This window comes from Nomascus leucogenys, chromosome 17 (genome assembly GCF_006542625.1).
Source record: "Nomascus leucogenys isolate Asia chromosome 17, Asia_NLE_v1, whole genome shotgun sequence".
NCBI classification, from domain to species: Eukaryota; Metazoa; Chordata; class Mammalia; order Primates; family Hylobatidae; genus Nomascus; species Nomascus leucogenys.
The window spans coordinates 15,866,982-15,884,573 of record NC_044397.1 but is presented as its reverse complement, the minus strand read 5'-3'; the positions used below and the strand labels follow the sequence as shown (position 1 = coordinate 15,884,573).

General features: G+C 36.5%; 1 protein-coding gene across 14 annotated transcripts in view; it reads left to right on the top strand.

The window, feature by feature from the left end:
• Positions 1-15,335, top strand: part of SLC4A10 (solute carrier family 4 member 10) — a 356,421-nt gene extending 341,086 nt beyond the window's left edge. For 7 of the 14 annotated variants that reach the window (XM_030796797.1, XM_030796790.1, XM_030796796.1 and 4 more), the window contains 3 exons: positions 4,359-4,426; positions 6,876-6,992; positions 13,240-15,329. In XM_030796797.1, the coding sequence (XP_030652657.1) occupies positions 4,359-4,426; positions 6,876-6,992; positions 13,240-13,306 (252 nt within the window). In that variant the 3' untranslated portion in view covers positions 13,307-15,329. Of the gene's footprint in view, positions 1-4,358; positions 4,427-6,875; positions 6,993-7,804; positions 7,844-13,239 lie in introns of all 14 variants that reach the window. The other 7 variants (XM_030796799.1, XM_030796791.1, XM_030796801.1 and 4 more) reach the window with 3 other exon arrangements.
• The last annotated feature ends 2,257 nt before the right edge of the window (positions 15,336-17,592 follow it).

Sequence of the window (17,592 nt, the reverse complement as noted above, 5' to 3'; positions counted from 1 at the left end):
GAATCTTAGAGTGGGGCAAGCATATTTTTCTTCCACAAGCAGTGGTTGCCCAAAGTGTGGTTCCAGAACCACTGCCACATCAGCCAACACCTGGCAACCTAGAATGCAAATTCTTGGGCCCTGCTTCAGACCTATTGAATCAAAACTCTGGGGATGGGGCCAACCATCTCTGTTAATAAGACCTCTGGGTGATTCTGGTGCTAAAGTTTGAGATAAGTCCTTCCCTAAAACCACAGAATCAAATATGATCTTCTAAATACAAGGATACTCTATCAGAATTTTTTACTTACAATAATTTACATGATTACTTAGAAACACAGAATCTAATATTCTGATGAAAAATATATGTTACATTTATGTATTGATATGAACTCTATATGGACTCTCCGTTTTTCCTTTTCCACTCTCATTGTTAGTTTTATGTATTGGCTCTTCTATCCATTGGAAATTATAAGTAATACCTATTATAAAAATAACACTTATGGTTTTCAAAGATTATATATTTATGTAATGTTTGCAGCATTGTCTATTCTATTAGCAGTTGAGGAAGAAAATGGTTTGACACTTCTACTTTCTGTAGACTTTGTTTTACTCTTGGGCAAAATAAAAGGGTTGAGCTTGACTTCTGAAGAATATTCCATTTCTTAAGACATGAATTCTAAAATTGCTGAATATTTTCCCTCTCTAACACTCTAAGCATATTCGTGAATATTGGTCTCTGTTGCCGTTGTTTGTACTTTGAGATATTTGAGGGCTCCTACATAGATACACACTTTTCCTGAAAATGGATGTAGTTGTAAATGAAACCTATTTCACTAAAGTTAATTAAAGGATAACTATCTTTGTTATTTGTTAGGTATCATGATATATGAATCATAATTGTAATGCTATCACTAAATACAATTCAAATTCATGATGTAATTTGATATATAACACCTTATTATCAAACCACACCAGGATTTGACTTCAATTTATCTCTTCCACCTCTACTCAGCACAGACTTTTGGCTCCAACCAAGCTCGTTGTTCACTGTCATGCAAACACATCTTATTTATTCCTCACTTCTATGGTTGGCCTACATTGTTTCTTCCCACCTGGAGTTTCTTCCTTGCTACAACCTTGACTTTGGTACTTTTCATAATGATCTCTTAAATTTTCTGAGAGTCAAGTTTATAGCTTTCTTTTCATTATTATATACCCAGTACCTAACAGACTATCTGCCATTGAATGGATTAATTAATAGCCCCTGGATTATTCTTCTTGTTAACTGTGTGCATAGCACATAATACATGCTCAATAAATATTTGAGTGTTCTGGAGTAGATTTGTTTTTCTAAGCCTCAATTTTCTTGCCCTGTACTGGACATAGCATTAATTGTCCTTCACTTATTTTATATCTGAAAACTGCTTTGGCTGTCTTAATTATAAGGTGGCATTTAAATCATAGCATAAACGCCCCTCTAGTTAAATCGGTGAACTCTCTCAAAGGTTCTTGGGTATTATGTTCTTGGGTATTATGTATTATTCTACCTTTCATCATCATCCCTGTAACATCTTCGCCATGTTGTAGAACCCAGCATGCTTTTAATGGATCCTATGTAAATTAAGAGCTGAATGGAAATCATTTTAAGGTACTTTTCTGACTTCTAAGCTGGCAACTACTCAGTTAGCTTTATGCTCTCACTGTCTCTTTCTTCTCTGATCTGATTGAGATAACCTAGGTTGTGGCTGTCGTGACGGCTACTGCCTGATTTGACTGCTCCTCCTCAGAAAGCCTCGGTTTTTGGCTTTCTCACAGTGCTGCCGGGATGCAGCCGGCCCTCCATCCCCGCGCTCCGGGGCCCACCCAGCTTCCTTCTGGCACTGAAGGCAGCGGCTGCTCTGCCACCCTTCTCTTCAGATAAGCATGGCTTGGAAAAGCTATCTTTAGAGGTGATGAGTTTTTGTTTGGATAGAATTATGACTAGTATAAAGCCCACACATGCTAACAAGCCACAGAGTGCAAAATAATTATTGAAAGCAATTTGAGAGAAAAGTGGAAAATCATCTGAAGAAAAAACAAAATTGTTCCCAAAGCTTTGGTCCAATTTTTTGCTGTTAGATTGAATCTTGAACATTCGTTTTCGGCTGCCAGGTAACCTAAGCACTGACGGCACTGTTCTTCTCTTCAGCTTTTTTGCATTTTACTCTTTCTTAAACCATTCTATCTTGCTTCTTGACATTTTACTCTTGATTGGCCAGAAATGATATCATATACCAGGCTTCACCTTTCGGTGGGCAACCAAGGAAAGAATTGCATCTTTCTCCTATCTTGTCTTTACTTATGTAGCTTTTGGTATCACTGAGTGTCTACTTTTTATGTCCCTCCATGTACCTTAAGGTAAACTTTCCTATGGAAAAAGGAATCTTTTCTACCTGAAATGATACATATGCTCTGCCCATGACCGCCAGGATGTGCCTACTATATATTATGCATGTAACATATTTCATATATTATGACTAACTCAGCTGTAAGGCAAGCCTCAATCTAGGCTGCAGATTAGCTCTGCTAAAATGCTTGACTGAGTAATTTCAAACCAATGGTAATCTCCATTCACCTTGATTTAGTTCTAATAGTGTGGTCAAGTGACAAGGAGAATAGGTGTAATATACAAGTAGAATACATTTGATAGGCCCTAAAAGAAAATTTTTTCCTTGAAGAACAGCAAAGAGAGAAAATAAAATTAGTTACTGGAATGCAAAAGGGTAATGCACATGCCATTAGCCTCACAGAGAACAAATACAACATAGAGTTTCTGGGGAAAGCTTCTAAGCAGGGAAGTAGCAGAGCTCATGCAGTCTCGGGCATCTCCATTATCCCGAATCATAGGGTGGGCATAGAGATTCTGTATGCACCACAGCCAAAGTCCCAGCAGGGAAGGACTTTCCTTGGCCAGCATGGGAGAGTACTCCAAGAGAGAAATGAGATCTGCTCCCACATTGCATTGTATCTTCATAGGTTAGCTGAAGAGACACTAGAAAACACTTGTTTCTTTAGGTAACAAGAAATATTCAGACTATGGGATATTCAGACTATGGGATATCCGAGAGGGGGCCAAGGTCTGTTTACCAAGGACACTAGGAAAAGTCTTGCACGCCAGGAATAATAAAATCAGCCAAAGGTCAAGGTGTTTCCGGAAGCTGGTTCAGGCCAGCTTAGCTCTGCTAAGCTACTGAAAGAGGAAATGAGCCTTCAGGGCCATCCCTATTTTCTTTCATCAGTTTCCATTTGGGCAAGGGGTCAACTAGTTTTTTATGTTTATGCATCTTTAAATTCCATTTCTGGAGTTAGAACCAATAATTCTAACATTTTAAAATGGCCTGAAGTAATTCTTTGAACTGACTCATTTTTAAATAAATGTATTAAATAAAAGCTATAATCTATGAATAACTTTCTTTTTTTGTTTCATGGAAAAAGTTTGATGATAACATTATTTGAAAATGACACCAGAATTTTTCAGTATGGTGGCCATAAGATTATCTTCATCCCAAAGATTTAGTTTTAAAATGCTATGTATGAAGAAATGCATGTATGAATATAAAAATCATTTCCACCCTTTGAGGAAAGATGGAATATTGTCATTATAAGAAGAAATTTGAAGCATAAAACAAAAGCCTAAAACACATCCAAATGGAGTCAAACCTTCCATTTCCTCCTCTCTCAAGACTCATCTGTGTTTTGATCCATACAGGAAGATACTAATAATTAATATCTTCTACTGTCTCTTTCCAACTTTCTAGAGTAGTGGTTCTTTAAATATAGTCACCAGACCAGCATAATCAACATCACCTGGAAACTTGTTAGAACTAGAAATTCTTATGCCCTCTCTACTCCAGACCTATGGAGTCAGAACTTCTGGGGGATATTGCTAACAAGCCCACCAGGGGATTCCGATGTAAACTGAAGTTTGAGAACCATTGTTCTGAGTACATCCCTCATCCCCTCCTCATAGAGCATCTGGGAATATAATTTCACCTTTATAACAGTAAAACTGATTATATCACCCATACTTTTTCCTTATAAAATTTAGATTAATTTTTTAAAAATATGCTTGGAAATTAACATGTTTTTTATTGAGTGACATGAAGGAGATTGTTGTTAGCATTTAAATTACTTTGTGTTATGAGACTCTCATTAATTACTTATGTTCTTGGTAGCTGATACTTTATTGAAAGGACCTGTGCTAACATTAATAAATGCAAACAGAGTGGAAGGTCTTGAGGTTAACGAGATAATGAAACATTAATCTGTGTTTCTTCTTTAATGTAAAATGGAGACTCATCAGGTTCACTTTATATACTTTACATTTGTCTTTTCAGGAAGAACAAAGTATGCTAGCCATGGAAGATGAGGGCACAGTACAACTCCCATTGGAAGGGCACTATAGGTAAGACATAAATTTAAAAACACATCAATTAAAGTAATGGAATGCATTGTCATATACTTTAAGAATTTCATACTGGGTAGATCCTCAGAGAGGTTTCTTGAAATTGTATAAGAGTAGAAAGAACCAAGAGTTAGATAACCTGGGTCCTACTACTAAGTTTTGCCAATAATAGCTGTGTGACTATAATCAAATTGTATTAAATGAAGTGAAGCAGGAAGCTGTTGTCTGAAGTCTTTCTTGCTCCTGTTTTATAATGTGTATGAAAAATCCCTTTCATATTCTCAGAAAGTAGCACCAGAAGACAGATCAAGGTTCATTTTTGGTATAAATGACTAGGTATTCACTAAGTTGATCACAGGTAAATGTTTTAACTCTGGGAATTTGCCCCTAAAAAAGGAATTTCCAAAGATATAATCTATTTCTTAAGTTAAATGATTCAGTTGTATCATCATTTTAGGAAATATTTATGCAATTCTCCAAAATTTGCTAATCTTCTTTATGAACAAAACATAGCAAAAGAAAGCAAACTACTGAAGTTATAAAGAAAACTTTTGCAAGCATTTGGCCCAAAATTTTCCCCTCTCTCTCTCTTCTCTGTCTCCCTCTCAATATAGTTTAGTTTAAATAGTTTTCTTGTACAATTCTAAGTATCAATTAGTGCCCAATTTTATAGTCTCAAAGTCTTTATGAATAATTTAAGGTTATGCCAATAAAAATACGGAGAATACTTTTTTTATGAGAAGGGAATTTGTCATAGTGTTAAAAACCAAAATAGGAAAGAATTTTCTAGATCTTTAGGGTCTGACTCTAAAATTATATTCCCTAGAATTTAAAAAAATATAATTATCTCCCACTTAAGAGGGAGCACAAGTATAAGATGTTTTATCTTTTTTTTCTTTTTTACAACATTTAAATTTTAAAATCCTGTTGATTGTTTAGCTGAACCAGCGTATTTCCAAGTGTATTAGGTAGAAACCTAGTCTCATGTGATACCACTCTCAAAAGGGCTGTGTGGTTAAATAAGTTTGAAAAAATGTTCCAAACTGCATTCCAATTTGGAGATTCACAATGCATATTAGCATATGAAACAATCTAAGTAGTACTGCATTTTAAAAAATTGTATAGCTTCATTCAATCAAGTATTTTAAAAAATCTTTTGCTCAGAAGACTCTTCCTCACATAATATCATGAAAAATGTCTATTCCACATGATGCTTTTTTTTAAGAAAGTAGTAAATCTGATGCTTTGAATTACCAGGGAACTATCTTTCTAGGAAGACCAAAACAGCTGGAGGGTTTAGAGGAACTGAAGAACACATTTCCAGATTGGGCAAGAGAGGGAGACCCAAGGATTTTTTCCTCTTAAAAGTTGCATTTATTCCTCTCTTGTGACCTATCACCAATCAGGGTCATATGAAAAGGCGGCATTTGAACAAAGAAGGGGCAAGCTTGCTCCATGTGAAGGGACATGATGAGCAGAGGGAAGAGCAAGGACAAGGCCCCCAGGCAGCACCATGCCCATTGTGTGCCAGAACAGTCAAGAGGCTACTGAATTGGGGCTGGAAAGGAATGAGCAGGGATGCACTGGCAGGAGGTGAAATCAGAGTGAGGTGGGGACAGAGCCTTTAGGCCATTATAAGGATTTGGCATTGACTGTGAGTGACTGGGAGCCACTGCAAGGTCTGAGCAAAGGAGAGAAGTGATCTGGATGCTATGATGTTAGGGGCAAGAGTTTAAGCAATGGACATGCGGAACCCATTCTCTGTAATTTGAAATGAATTAAGAATACCACAGGCCAAATCAGTATCTATTCAACTAGAATATTTTCTTTAGATTTTTTTATTTTTCACAGATTGTTTTCAATAATTGAGAGAAATATTAGATACTTCTTCATTTTTAATTATCAAAAATACTGTACAATAAACAAAATGGGGCATATACATACAATGGAACATTATCCAGGTTTAAAAAGGAGGAAATTCTGACATATGCTACAAGATGGATGAACCTTGAGGATATTGTACTAACTGAAATAAACCAGTCACAAAAAGACAAATACTGTATGATTCTGCTTATATGAGGCACTTAGAGAAGTCAGAAACCTAGAGACAGAAAGTGGAATGGTGGTTGCCAGGGACTGGGAAGAAGAGGAAATGGAGAGTTATGGCTTAGTGGGTATGGAGTTCCAGTTTTATAGGATAAAAAGAGTTCTGGAAATGGATGGTGGTGAGGGTTGCACAACATTATGAATGTATTTAGTAACCCTGAACTGTATTTTTAAAAATAGTTAAGGTAGTAAATTTTATGTTATGTGTATTTTGCGACAATTTAAAAATTGGGAAAAATATTCTTCATAGATATATGATTGTCCTATATTTAGTTTCTGTCATTGAAAAACTGCAGTTACTTATATAATGTTTATTATTTCATCTGGGGAAACTCCTGTCTAGAGATGATCCATCTGTGATCAATATATCTGATGAAATGTCAAAGACTGCCTTGTGGAGGAACCTTCTGATTACTGCTGATAACTCAAAAGATAAGGAGTCAAGCTTTCCTTCTAAAAGGTTTGGATTTTAAAATAAAAATAATTTATACTAATTCCAGTTGTTTTTTGACATAAACCATAAGCAAAAGAATAATATTAGTTTCCATCAAATTTAGATCTAAAATATTCCAGAAAATTCTTTCCAAAAGTAGGTAGAAATTGTAATTATTTCAAATGTTGGTATGTTTTTCATACACTGTTTGGACTGTGCTAAATGATCACATGTTTTTTTTTTTTATTTTTTGGTATGATTTTATTTTATTCCCTCATCACCCACTTCCCCCAGGACCCCTTTAGACGTCTGTCCACATTTTGCACTCCTTTATTTTCCCTTTTTAAGACTGATATGCATTGTGTGTATTTTATATTTATATTTTATAAATATGCATAAATATTTATGTTTAGTATAGTTCTAGTCCTGACTCCAACCCCCTGAAAGTCTTCCCTAAACTTCTTATCCCAAAATTTTCAACTCCTGAAAGTTCTATCCATTCTTACTTCTCTGTATGTAAATGTACAAACAACTCCTGTAATTGTGGATGGTAGTTTTAAGTGCATGCTGGGGGAAGAGTGTGTCCCTAAATATCAACAGTCATCATAGGATTTCCAAGTGAATTTTCCAGGATTTATAAATAAGAGTTCAAATCACCCAGTCTTCTTAGATGCTGATCTGAAGAAAAAGGAATTCCTATGTTATGCTAATATCTCTTTTTGTTAGAGAGTGATTGAGGGAATTGGGACAGTGTTTACTATAATTAGTAAGTTCCTTTATTTTCGTAACCTTAAATTAACTTTTTCTACTTAATTTTTATATTACATTTTTGTCATAAGCTCCCCTTCCTAATCACTCTAGAAGCTGATTCCCCAAAGGTAAGACCCTCTCCCTCAAACTTATTCCTTGGTTGCATTTCCTTATGTTAAATGGTGTCTTCTAGAAACCTGGTCAGTCTATGTCCTCTGTGTGAGTTTTGGGGAGGCAAAAGGCATGGAGAGTGTTGGGCTCAGATCCAGTAGCAGACTGAGTTTGATGATATATCTGTAACAACTCAGCTCTTTAAGTTAGTCTGAAACTTGAATGAACTTTATTCCTTCCTTGATTTATACAGGTGCATCACGTATAAATCAACAAGTTTCACAGAACTGTAGTTAGTAATGGCATCAAATTTCTGGATAGGGAAAATTAAATTTGTCCCTTTAAGAAATTTAAAAGCTTGCCTGGTGTGGTGGCTCATGCTTGTAATCCCAGCATTTTGGGATGCCAAAGTGAGCGGATCACTTGAGGTCAGGAGTTCAAGACAAGCTTGGTCAACATGGTGAAACCTTTTCTGTACTAAAAATACAAAAAAATTAGCCAGGCATGGTGGCGGATGCCTGTAATCCCAGCTACTTTGGAGGCTGAGGCAGGAGGATCGCTTGAGCCCAAGAGGCAGAGGTTGCAGTGAGCTGAGATTGTGCCACTGCACTCCAGCCTAGGCGACAGAGAGAGACTCTGTCAAAAAAAAAAAAAAAAGCAAAAGAAAGAAAGAAAGAAGAAAGAAAGAGAGAGAGAGAAATTGCAAAGCTGAGAGCCTCCATTATGTACCACCATGCCTCCAAACTGGCAAGCTGTATCTCACTTCATGAGACATCACTGGAAACATGGGCAACAGAAAGAAGCTACATTAGACTTAGAGAATATATCTCTTATTGCTGGTTTTTGTCACCCCAAAATGGCATGCTGCTTCAGTGTCAGCTCTATACCAAACAGTATAAACAAGACGAGACAAACAGCAGGCGCATAGAATCTTCATCCCAGAAGCTGGGAATTAGTTCTCTCTCTCTGTGTGTGTGTCTCTCTCTCAACCACCTTTAATATTTACTACAAATGAAGATAATATATTAATAAATTACTCAATGGGCTCCCTCTCAAAGACTTTTGGTTGGTATTTTGTGTCTTAATAGAACTTTAAAACTTTCATGTGTTTCTTTGCCTGGCTCAGGACAAAGTAACATTTTATTCTAAAACATGCTTTAACTTCCTTTCTCAAAGATCCTTGCTACAATCTGATAAATATTTCTCATAGTAATTCTCTGTTTTGCTAGTACTTTTGAAGAAAATCAGAATTATGAGAAGGGCAGTTTCTCAAGCCCATTGAAATGTATACTTGTCACGTGAAAAATATGACATTTCTCTGATTTTTTTTAAATGTTAAATCCAGGTTTATGAGCTCGAAATAAAATGCCCTTGATGGTCAATATGTGGAGAATTTGAAACAATCAAACCTGTAAAAGTTTTTCTTCCTGTATTTTATGGATTCGAAGTCCAAACTTTTCCTCTATTTTTCTTTGGTTCAAGCAAAAGTCTTGTGACGTGATATTTTAACTACTCCTTAAAGTCAAGTGATACTTTTCACCAGAAAAATCTTTTTGTTTTAAAAATATACATCCAAATGACTTCACACAGTGGGTTGACTCTAGTGAACAATATAATGTGCTTTAAAGCAGGTCCAATTTTCAATAGACTATCCTTTATATTTAGATATAACCACTTGTTTCTTATTCTTTAAATGTATTTTCACTGACGTGAGGTTCAAACTATTGTGGAATGAAAGTTTATCCAGCTTTCCTTACCTTTTGATGTGATTGCATTTATGGTTTTCCATGTGAGAAACATCTTTTGGTTGGTAGTTAATCTCTTTTATCCTCATTACAGTAGAAACTCTGGCAGAAAGTATATGACTTACAGAATTCTAAAACCACTGATACTAATAAGGCTCCCAAAGCCACTTCCTTTTCGTGGTATCTATTAAAGGCTTTAAAGCATCATGACCAGGAACTGTGAAAATTTAGTACCTGGTAGAGTATCCATTGGCAAAAAAAGGCCCAAAGAGCAGGTTACTGGGGTTTGTATCTCCTGAGTCCTGACCTGGCACCCATGCAGCTTTGACACCCCCCATTATGAGTTATTTTCCATCCTGTGCTATAATATGTGTCAGAGAAGCCTAGAAACCCTTTTTTCATGGAATTTTGAATAGAAATTATATTTTCTCAATTATATCATTCACTTTTTGTTGTCAAAAATATTTTTTCTAGTTTAACTGACAGTAGAATCTAAGAACTAACTGCAAATTCTGTCTTATCTGGAGGATGTCTAATTTTGATCCTGATGTCATACATACATGTGACAAGAGCCTCTGCAGCTTATTAAATGGGCTGGTGAAAATAGGGCTCATTGACGACCACATTGCATCAGAATAGGTTAGCAAATGCTACGTTTTTTAAACTGATACCCAAGATCAGTGTGTCTGGAGGTCCTTGGCAATGTTAGGAAAAGCAGCACTTAGCTTTGCCTTGGTGACAGAGGCTAGTCTCTGGGACTATCCGCTCTACCCCCAACACCCACCCCTGCACTCCGCCACCACCTTTTTCTATCCCAGATTCTTTCTTTGCTCTGATTGCCTGGGCTTAGGCTCTCTCATGACTTCTTGGAAATATTATTAATAAAAACGACTTTAGCCTGGGCGTGGTGGCTCACCCCTATAATCTTTGCACTTTGGGAGGCCGAGGCGAGCAGATCACCTGAGCTCAGGAGTTCAAGACTGGCCTGGCCAACATGGTGAAACCCCATCTCTACTAAAAATACAAAATTAGTTGGGTATGGTGACGCACACCCATAATCCCATAATCCCAGCTACTCAGGAGGCTGAGGCAGGAGAATCGCTTGAGCCTCCAAGGTGGAGGTTGCAGTGAGCCAAGATTGTGCCACTGCACTCCAGCCTGGGCAACAGAGCAACGCTCTGTCTCAAAAAACAAACCACTATTTTAGTGACATTAAAAAGTTATAGTTTCATAGTTTACTTAGCATCATGACAGTACCAGGTCACTTTTTGCTCTCTCTTGAAATATTACTTCCTTATATTTTAAATTTTAACTCCTCAGGGGCAGGGACACTCTTATCTATCTTGTATTCCTAGGTCATTATGGAGTTCCTGGCATATGATAGATATGCAATATATGTTTATTACAATGAGAGATAACAGATACATAATACATGTTTGCTATAATGAAAGCTTAAAATTGATTGGCCTCCACAAAAGCGAACGTAACAAGTAATTCAGAACAACGGATCCTAGAGGTCTTGAGCTGGTTATAAAATTTCTGCTTCATAGTTTGCTGAAATCTAATCTGATACCAAAACTATGGTTATGATGAAGAGGGAAAAAAACCCAGACATTTAATAGGTTACTGTTTTGTAACCAAACAACCAAAGCAGAGAGTCAGGAGGAAGCACATCTATGGATCAAGTTGATATTATGAATCTTTTTATTTATGACTTGGTGACTAATAGTGCCACTTGGCACACATTCATTTATCAAAAGGTTATGGAACACCTCCTACGTTTCAAAGTATTGTGCACACAGTAATTGCACATGTGTAGAGAGCAGTATATCTCTGTCCTACAATCTCCTACAGATAGGATGTGTTATTCTATCTTTCAAAAAATAAGAGTTCATTGGAATCGGGAATACCAGCCTCAGAATTCTGGAATCCTCACTACAAGAGAGCCTAGAGGCCATCTAGTCCAAAACCAATTTTACAGATGAAGAAACCAAGTCTCAGAGAGATTAAATAACTAGTCCAAGTTCATGCAGCTCATTCTGAGCTTCTGAAAACTGAACCTAGATCTTCCAACACCAAGCCCAATGCTGCCCTTTTTCATTGACTTTGTTTGGCAAAAGAGACTGGAAGGCAGGTAGAGCTTAAGTAAAAGTTAATTTAGAAAGCAGGAGAGCAGACACTTGTCATATAAAAGGAACTTAAAGTAGAAGAAAGTGAGTCATACAGATAGAGGAGTTAAAAATACGAGTTAAGGCTCTCAACACATCATGTGCACACTGTCATCTTTTCTCATGGAAGGAGAAAAGAAAAGGGAGAAAAGTTGCTTTGCTCTGACCTGTAAGTAGTATGTGCTGAGAAGTGTGGCAGGCACAAACCCGGGCGCCATAGACACGCGCTCACACCAACTCTCAGAGCTGGCAGCGTGCCACAGATGGCAGAAGCTCCGGCACTTCTTACCTGATGGTGCCGGGTGGTGGTGACAACTGAGAAGGGCTGTTTCTAGCTTGAATTGGAGGAAAAACAATTTAAAAAACACACACTTAGAATGTGTCTAAGTTATTGACCACTTAGAAAGCTGTACAGGAGGCCCCATAGAAAAATGGAGTTTTATTACTTTATTACTTGGAGAAGAGTTATAAAACCAAGGGTGCGGACCGTCATCAAGTGTTTCATAAATTTATATTAAGGGCCGAAGTTAACAGTAAAAATGTAGGGATACTTACAGCCCAGGGCCTCAGTAGCTGGCTATGGGCTGCCCTTTGTGTCAGCAGCAGGGAGGGTCACATAGAAGCCTCAGATGAGGAGGTTTTGCCATGTGCTGCAAGTATCAGGGAGAAAGCATTTCTGCCCCCTCTGGAACATGGTGTGAACTTCATCCCTGTAATGATATCGTTTGAATTTTCCATGAAAACCGTCAGCATGAGAGTAAGAAAAGTGTACGATGGGAAAATATTGAACCAAATAGACAAAAATGGTAGAGTCACATGACCAGTTTGCTCATTGGTAAAGTTAATGAGAGGGTGAGATTAAACAGAAGCCACTTGGGAATGAGTTTATCTGAGGAGTGAGGTGAAGCATCATTCCTCTGATGTACAGGGTAAGGGTTTGTCTGTAAAGAGATAGCACAGGTGTCTGGAGAGCAGCGTGCATGGTAACCTGTCCTCCAGGCCAGCGGAGCTGTCTGTCTAACCTGGCCAAGGTACAGTCTTCATCAAAGGTCAAGATCCAGTCCATGCACAAGGGAGGAGCCATTTGCAGCAGAGTCCAGAAATGCCTCCTGCGACATCTTGTTTGTGTCATTTACTAGAGTTGGCGCTGTCTTAAGATGGGGGCATGGCTGACATTTTCAACTATCATCAGTGAGTCACTTGCCCAAATGAGGACCATGGTATTAATCTTGCATGTTTTTGGAACTGTTTAAAAAATGTCTGATTTTTGTTGTTTAGTGTCTGTTTTTGAATTTCCCCTTCTCTGCAGTTCTTGGTTTCTATCTCACTGAGTGCAGAGGATTTTAATTGTTGCTGTCTATCTGTGCTTCGCAGCATGAGAGAGCAATGCCTACAGGCTCTTTTGCTTTGGGGTTGACGGGTTTTATGTCTGAGCAAGCAGATGTCATAGTAGCCATGCTGGATTGCAGTAATAAATGTCTCCTTTTTTTCCTTCTGTAGCATTGAAAGCCGAAAAGAGAAGAAAGCTGACTCAGGGAAAGGTGTTGACAGGGAGACTTGTCTATGACTCGATCTTCAATTTATTTTTTACATATATATGAGAAGAGTGTCACAATTATTAATAAAACTGCTTTGATCATGTATTGTAAATTCTGTCCCTCAACCCAAATCCACCTTCATACTGTAAGTAGTGCAATACTTGTTTCATTTCTGTGTTTAAACTTCTGAGCAGTGAGACATCCCCGTGAGCAGATACAATAGCCAATGCGAGAATCTGTGTGTTCCTTGCTGTACGTCAGACATTTGTAAACTGGATTCTGATTGTCAGTTTTATGAGAGCAATAGCTTCCTTAAAGAGATAAGTCATATTTACCTAGTTTGTATTTTCCTACTTTAGTGACCTGAAGATGCCTGATAATTTCATTCAGAAGAATTTTTGAAAGGTAGTCTTACTTCTTTTTAGTTTTTATAGCTTAGCATTAGTGACTTATTTCAGAAGACCCAAATCAAAAAGTTAGTTTGAAAGCATTTCTTAATAATTGTATTTATGCATTTCCTTGATTTAATATGATAAATTTAATACTTAACAATTTATATGTAACTAAAACTTAGTCATTTGAAAAAATATATAGAAACCTATTTACAACTTGTTAAGGAGAATCAGACATAATGTAGAGTTAAGTAGTATTTGCTTAAAATTCAAGTTGTGACTAATGATCAAATACTAGGCTTGTACGAAATGCTTTAGAAAAACTTTGTAATAGTTTTGTGGGATTTTTCAATATAAACCTTTATCAGAAATATGCTAAGTTTGTCTCCCACTGACAACAGATGTTTTCCAAATAAACATATTCTATACATACTTGTGGAATGCCACATGGTGAATCATTGTATGTGAAATTCCACTCCTGTACAGTTACTCTGCAGCTAATGGTCATGCACTGCTTAATGCTAGTCCTGAATCATGTTCTCATGTTAGACTAACAGGTCTCCAATTGTCATTTTTTTTCTGCAGAGTTTTTTTTCCACTTTTAAATTAAATGCATGTTGTGGAAAAACAGTCTTTTAAAATGAAATTTCAGATTCCATTTGAGAAGGTTCTGTAGATATTTCAGTCCATATAAAATAATACATCTTTACTAAACTTATATAAGGAGAAAGTTAAGAAGTTTTGGATATTACTAAAAGTACAGTATTTGATTTCACTTTCAATGAATGTGAAGTCAATAAAACTAAATCTCATAATGCTCTTGGTTCCTAAGAATGAGTAGTAATCATCAACTTTATAATACTCCAATATTCGGTTTTACAATAATTCAGAGCCCTGTGGCTTTAACAGACTGTTAATTATGTACTCTGTTGGAAGTGCGCATAAAAAATGAAGAAAAGTTCCTCTTGTGATTAAACTAATGGGAGGAAATAAAATCAACAAAGCCTCCACTAAGTTCTACATTTTGATACCTTTTAAAAATTCCCCTCACAATTCTTTAAGGAGCCCCCCTTTTTATGGAACGTGAGCCTAAAAATTATAGAAAGAAGAATTTTAAGTTAATAAAGTTTGTATTTATAAATGCTGAAAAAATACAGAAACTTTCTGTTCCAAATGTGTTGCCTTTGTGTATTTTACAATACAGATACTACACTGTAAACATTTCCATTGTTTTATGATTTAGCCAGTGATTCCCCAAAGCAGCCTCTTAGCGTTTTAATATATTAATAACTGTTCTGTTAAAAATGATCATAGTGAATTTAAATCTTCACATGGTCACCTATTTGAATAAGCAATCATATCCAATGAAATTCTGTATTTCTGAGTATTTTTATAGTCATTTTGTTCTTGTGTGAATTTTAAAGCTATCCCTATGTTAATCCTAATATTTTGTAATCATATAAAATATAAGAAAAATGTAGTATTATATATTTACTTCTAATTTCAGATTCCTGGTCAAAATTACTGAATATCTTGAATGTAATTTAGTGCAAAGTTTAAATAATGTGTAAATGTGACTAGGATATTGTGTTTTTCACAATTAAGAAATGTTATGTGGAAATAAATATTTATCCTAACTAACTTCCTTGCACATTTTAAATTGTGATACAAAGTGTCTTGTCTTTTTTCTTTGTTTTAATTAGTAAATCAGTGTAAAACATTTTGATTGTTTGAATATAATATTTAAATTTAGACACCCCCAAAGCTAAGAACTCTTGGTGATGTAAACAATTTAAGAGTATGTTTCAAGAGTAAACAATTTGAACTTTATGAACAGAAGATTATGAGAACGATATAAGGATATATTTACTCATTTTTTCAGAAAGGGTGCAGATGACATTGTTTCTTATGCTAGGAAAAACCTCCAAGGTCGTTAGTATTAGTATTCTTCGTTATTAGAACTCTATTTAGACTTCTGTTTTTAACTTCCATAGGGAAAGCGTTTCCTAAAATTTGTCTCCTCCCTGTTTCTTACAAAAGTCAGATGGGACCATCATTCTTTGGTAGCCATCTGGCAGTGTGTTGTGGAGATAATTGCATTCAGAATTCTATCTAACCTACTGCTTGGTATTTTTCTCTTGACTAGTGAGTTTACTTTGTAATTGCTCCTGTTTCACAGCCTACAATATTGGAGAGTTTTTTCCTGTATAATATAATGTAGGACTATATATATTCCTATGTATGTATAGGATATCCTGTATATCCTATATAGAGGAATGTCTCCTTGGTATAGTTTAAACCCAGAGTTTGAAAGAAACTCTCCACTGATGATCCAAAAGCAACTTGTATTTCAACATGATTCCTAGATCTTTTAGGATTTTTCTTGACTCTTAAAAGTGTGACTTACTCTGTTTTCTATGGCACTGACCTACCTCTGTTTTGGTTTAACTTTGGCCTATTTGCTCCTGGGCACTTGTCTATTTTACCATCATTGCAAGATTACTCTCTAATTTTTCCAATATATTAATATCTATCTCATATATTCACACGATGAAATGAAATGAAATGAGATTACAGCCACTTGAAAGTTTTATGAGAGTCATTTGGATAATATGATGGTTCTCTAAATGTCTACATTGAGAGGCTAATTGTAGTTAGTCCCCTTGAAGAGGCCTAATAATCAAAGATTACTGTTAATACTTTATTTTAGAGATCTCCTTCGATGTTCTCCATGGAAAGCTGTGGCTAACTGATACAACTGTCACAGCAATTCCGTTCCTGTTGGTGCACTGGGTACTATCATTTCTGCTGGAACTTTGAAAATAGGACTATGATCCTTGCTTCTAAGGGCAGGGTGGATACATAGCTGTAAATAATGTGATATGTGCTGAGTTGGCCGTATGAGTAAAGCCGTTTTTTGAATAGGGCAGAGTTTGACGAAAACATTATAGAAGAGGTAGCACATGAATTAGAATGGAAATGGGGAAGGAAATATACTCCAGGTGTTGAAGGAACCCCTGCCTACTAGGCCTCTGGTCTAATGAAGTATGACCAGAATGACTCCATCTTGAAGTGAAGAGCTAGAACACTCCTAAGGCACCCATAAGATTAATGCTTATGTTCTGAAAATAGCCACTTTCCAGGCTGGCTACAGCCTGTTATTGCAGAATATTTATGACCATACAGAGCATCTCCCACCATGCCTGCAGAATGTCCCAATGTCCTAAGAATTCAGCCCTCTTTACTTAGAGATAACGTTAGTGAGCAAGCTTAGGTTAAAAGATTGAGGGTCATGTAATCTCAATGACACTGAAGGCCCCTGTCTATAGTGAGCATGTAGGCACATTCCAAGTTTAATTGTAGCTCTTTGTAACTCCTTATAAAAGTAGAGGCGCTAACAAAGGACAGGGCATTCCTCCTTTTGCTTTCTGAGGATATCCCACACTGTAATGAAGCGGTTTCTGAAAAACTTACTTCTTCCACTGTGCTCTGTGGCTTTCCTTGAATTCTCTCCTTTGCAAGATCCAAGGACCCATTTTTGGGGTCTGGATCGGGACCCCTTTTCCAGCAACACCAGAACTGCAAAGATTCTCAAACCTATGTCGGTATTGAAATAAAGATGAAATTTAAAAGTAAAGCTATATGGCATAACTAGAGCCTGGCATATTTTATGTATGGCATATTTGGAACCCAGCAAACAGCCCAATATGGTGGAGTGTTAGAAGGGTAATGAAGACTTATAGGAAAAGACAGAAACACAAGTCAGAGACATTACAAATGATGTTAAATTCTATCCTAGAACAGTTGGAATTTTACCCATTAAAAGTTTTGAGTAATGAATTTTGAAATGATTAATAGAGCAGCACAGTAGAGAATATAGTGGGGAAACAGTGGAATTGTCTCCTCAGGGATCTCCCTTCCAG